This window comes from Stylophora pistillata, chromosome 3 (assembly GCF_964205215.1).
Source record: "Stylophora pistillata chromosome 3, jaStyPist1.2, whole genome shotgun sequence".
Classification (NCBI taxonomy): Eukaryota; Metazoa; Cnidaria; class Anthozoa; order Scleractinia; family Pocilloporidae; genus Stylophora; species Stylophora pistillata.
Window position 1 is genome coordinate 33,019,694 of NC_142521.1, and position 3,771 is coordinate 33,023,464.

Below are 3,771 nucleotides of genomic sequence, written 5' to 3' on the forward strand. Positions count from 1 at the left end.
TATGATAGGTTTGTTTTATGTTGGGCATATAACCCATGATATTTTCCTGGCAATTTATTCACTAGCTTTGACTGTATAATTTAACAATAACTGTTGTGGTAATTCTGTTTAATTATTTTTAGCTAAATTGGTTTCATTGAAAACTGCATATTTTAGACTATGGTGACTTATGAGCATACAAAAGTAACCAAATTGACTATGGTGCTTATTGCAAGGGATTTTGTAAATATTTTTAAGGTTTATGGAGAGACCGTTGCGAACTTTTATTTTATCACTCCAGTCCAATAAAATCCCTTTAAGTCGCCTTAAGTCGCCTTAAGTCGCCTTAAATCGCCTAAGGTTACCCAAAGCTACGGCGACTTAAGGCCCCAGAGTAAGCCTAGATACCAGATTCGTTTGGGGACAAAAAAACAAAAGCACATCATTGGTTGCGGAATATAGATTTATCTTATTTCTTTCTGTGTTCTTATTCGATTCATAAGAACAATATGAGAACAAGTAAGTCATCGCTTTATTGCTTATTGCTCTCTGGCCAAGTTCCCAAAAACGTAAATAAATAGGATGTCACCGTTTGAAAACACACGCAATCCTCGAGGGAGCTGATTGTTGCCTAGGAAAAAGCTTTCGTCAAAACTTTAACTAATTTTATCATTTGAAATGACTTAGACTGCCGACAAAATTCATCTGTTGAGAGACCATAAAAAAGCACCACTAGTTGTGATTACACCTCGCCGAAATAGACTATGAGTTAAAACAAAAAAAGACAAAAATGGTCTTTAAAATGCTAATTCACACATCATTTTATTGTTGAACACTGAAGCGCGAAAAAAGAGACTGGGATCTTCGATGATTTGTATATATCAACGGATGCAGATTTACAGCATGACTCATGCTTTATCACCGTCTAGAACTTCTGCTTATTCTGCTATTTCTGTTCGCACTATTTTCACTCAAAAGTAGCTACGCAGACGATAAAGGCGTTATCGTTTTTTCTCTTATGCCTCACATCCCACAATCTAAATCGAAAAAAGACATCAGCTCTACAAGTCTGAGGTCCAAGGAAAACCGTCAACCTAATCAAAAAAGGGAAATGTTCCATAATCTTATACAAAGCTATTGATACCGATTCGAATAATTTGTTTCATCATCGGCCACATTTTTCCTAAATCCAGTCATTGATGTTTCCTGGCATATTCGCAGTAAAAGAAGGAAAGGCATTCTAAGAGGATTTTTGCTCAAGAAAGTTAGTAAGATATGGAAGAGACTTACCCTTCATAATACTGTAAAATGTTTTGATTTTTAATTCAATTTGCGTTGACTTGAAATTTTTAAATTCCTTGGAAAGCAATAGCAATACTTTCGCAAAAGCGGAAAATCTTCCATTAAGCAATATGGCTGATCTTTGTATGCGTCGATTCTGCTTATGTCCCCTACAAGTGAGGGAACACCCTTCTTCATCCTAACAGTGGCCTCATAAAATCCTCTATTGGGAAATGTAACAATTTGCAGCTGATATAACGTGTCTTTAACGAGGCTATTATGGGACTTTTTACCCAAAACCGCCTCACAACCGTCACACGTATCGCGTGAATCTCTCGTGCTACGCTGAAACCTTTGCATGGCTTCATTTGGCATTTCTCGGAATGCGCTGCTCACTTCTTTCAGTTTCAATCGCTGACACATCTTCACTAACTCGTCACTCTGTGACGTTAGGTTGTTGATGTGAAACACCACAAAATCTGCTAACTCCATCACCACAGACTCATTAGTGCCCACCTCTTCTAGGTCAAGACAGGGGCACCAATGATCGGCTACGCCAGCACTCGCGCATGTGCGATTCTTTGGATTAATCCGGCTAAACAAGCTTTGCCCTACTAAAATCTCCTTTGGGTACTGAGGATATGACAGTATGTGACGTAAAGTTGCATAAACATCAAACGGCGATGTAAGAACGCGTGAATTATGTAGGAGGTTATTTTGGAGTTCAGGATACTTGTCTTGAAACCATTCTGGCAAGGTAAATGACATAAATGGGAATCGCTCCTCAAGTTTACCTTGTACACTTTTCCTGAAAGCAGAAAATCGTGGTCCATGATCGGAAAAAATTATCAACAAGGTGTTATTCAAGATTGATTCTCTTTGCATAGTCTCCAAAGTAACTTTAAGGTCGTCGTCCGCAAAACCAATCGTATTCACGTCATCGTGCGATATATCAGCTAGAGATGAGAACGCGAATTTCGGTGTGTTCTGGTATCTTCGGAAAAAGCTCAACAAATAATTGAAAGATTCGTTGTGAGCAGGCCTACTGTTAAGGCAAAGTCCTCTACTCCTCATTAGTTTGGAAGCCTCTAACCAAAATGGTCTGGCGTAATGGTCTGTAGGTGGATCGCGAAAACCTTTCAAGCGCAAATTAAAGGAGGCAAGGTGCGGAGAGTCTTCTGAAAACATCGTAGCGTACCCCATATTTTTAAAGTCTCTAAAGATCCAACGCCAACTGTCCACTGGATTAGACGAATAAATTCTCTTTCTAGCTTCTGATTGCTGTTTCTCCGCCTTTCCAGTCAGCAACGCTGCTAACTGTGCCGTGGTTCCATCTCCTACGATTGTCTCACCTGTCGATTATTGCAAAAGGATAACTGGTAAGGTGATACGACGTAAAGATATACATGGCCTTTATTGGGTAAAATATTTCATGGGCAGACGGCGACAAGTGGCAAATAAAAAGCACTATAAAATGTTAACGTCTACTTCTCGTAGACAACTCTTAGTCTGATGATCGTCTAGAGCGTGAAACTCGAGTAACTAGTAATAATTTCCTTCTTTCACATTTGTATTTATATAAAAATTTTTTTTTTTTCTAATTTTAGCCTTTCAAATTCTTCACTAAACTGGTATGGAGATCTAACTTGAAACAAATGAATCTTATAATTGAACAAGTAATATATGGCCTAGTTGTGATACAATAAACTGCCAAAACGCTTATTCTTAGGGGAACAAAAGTTGACCTACCCCGAAATAATATCGAGTTCATATTCTTGACAAGATAGTCCAAACTGCGAGGCATTTTTCTTTGAAAATTGACCGCCGAAGTGGAGTCAAACATAATCAGTGCAACATTTAGTGGAAATGTACCAGGCTTGGACTGTCTTCTGAGAACTTCCTTTTTAGGAAACACGTGCATGTGTACGTCAGTTTTCGTATCTCCCGATGGCGTGACGACATCGACTCGAATGAAGTCTGTTTCCACGGAAGCACTTCCGCCAAAGTTCCCTGAAACCACAGACACCTATGACGTATATCTCTTTTGAATATTTTACTACTACAGTACTATTACTACCAATACTACTGCTGCTGCTACTACTACTACTACTACTACTACTACTACTACTACTACTATTACTGCTACCACTTCTACTACTACTCGTACTACTGCTACTACTACTACTACTACTACTACTACTACTACTGCTGCTGCTGCTGCTACTACTACTACTACTATTACTATTACTGCTACTACTTCTACTACTACTACTGCTGCTGCTGCTGCTACTACTACTGCTGCTGCTGCTACTACTACTACTTCTACTACTACTGCTGCTGCTGCTGCTAATACTACTACTACTACTACTATTACTGCTACTACTTCTACTACCACTACTACTACTATTATTATTACTGCTACTACTTCTACTACTACCTACTACCACTGCTGTTGCTGCTGCTACTAGTACTACTACTAGTACTACTGCCACTACTACTACTACTACTTCT

The 3,771-nt window shown here is 38.9% G+C and overlaps 1 protein-coding gene across 1 annotated transcript in view; it reads right to left on the reverse strand.

Moving 5' to 3' along the window:
• Positions 1-775: 775 nt before the first annotated feature.
• Positions 776-3,771, reverse strand: part of LOC111331602 (uncharacterized) — a 7,164-nt gene continuing 4,168 nt past the window's right edge. The window contains exons 2-3 of the mRNA XM_022936752.2: positions 3,010-3,270; positions 776-2,612 (exon numbers count right to left, since the gene is read on the reverse strand). Coding sequence (XP_022792487.1) covers positions 1,300-2,612; positions 3,010-3,270 — 1,574 coding nt within the window. The 3' untranslated portion in view covers positions 776-1,299. The remainder of the gene's footprint in view (positions 2,613-3,009; positions 3,271-3,771) is intronic.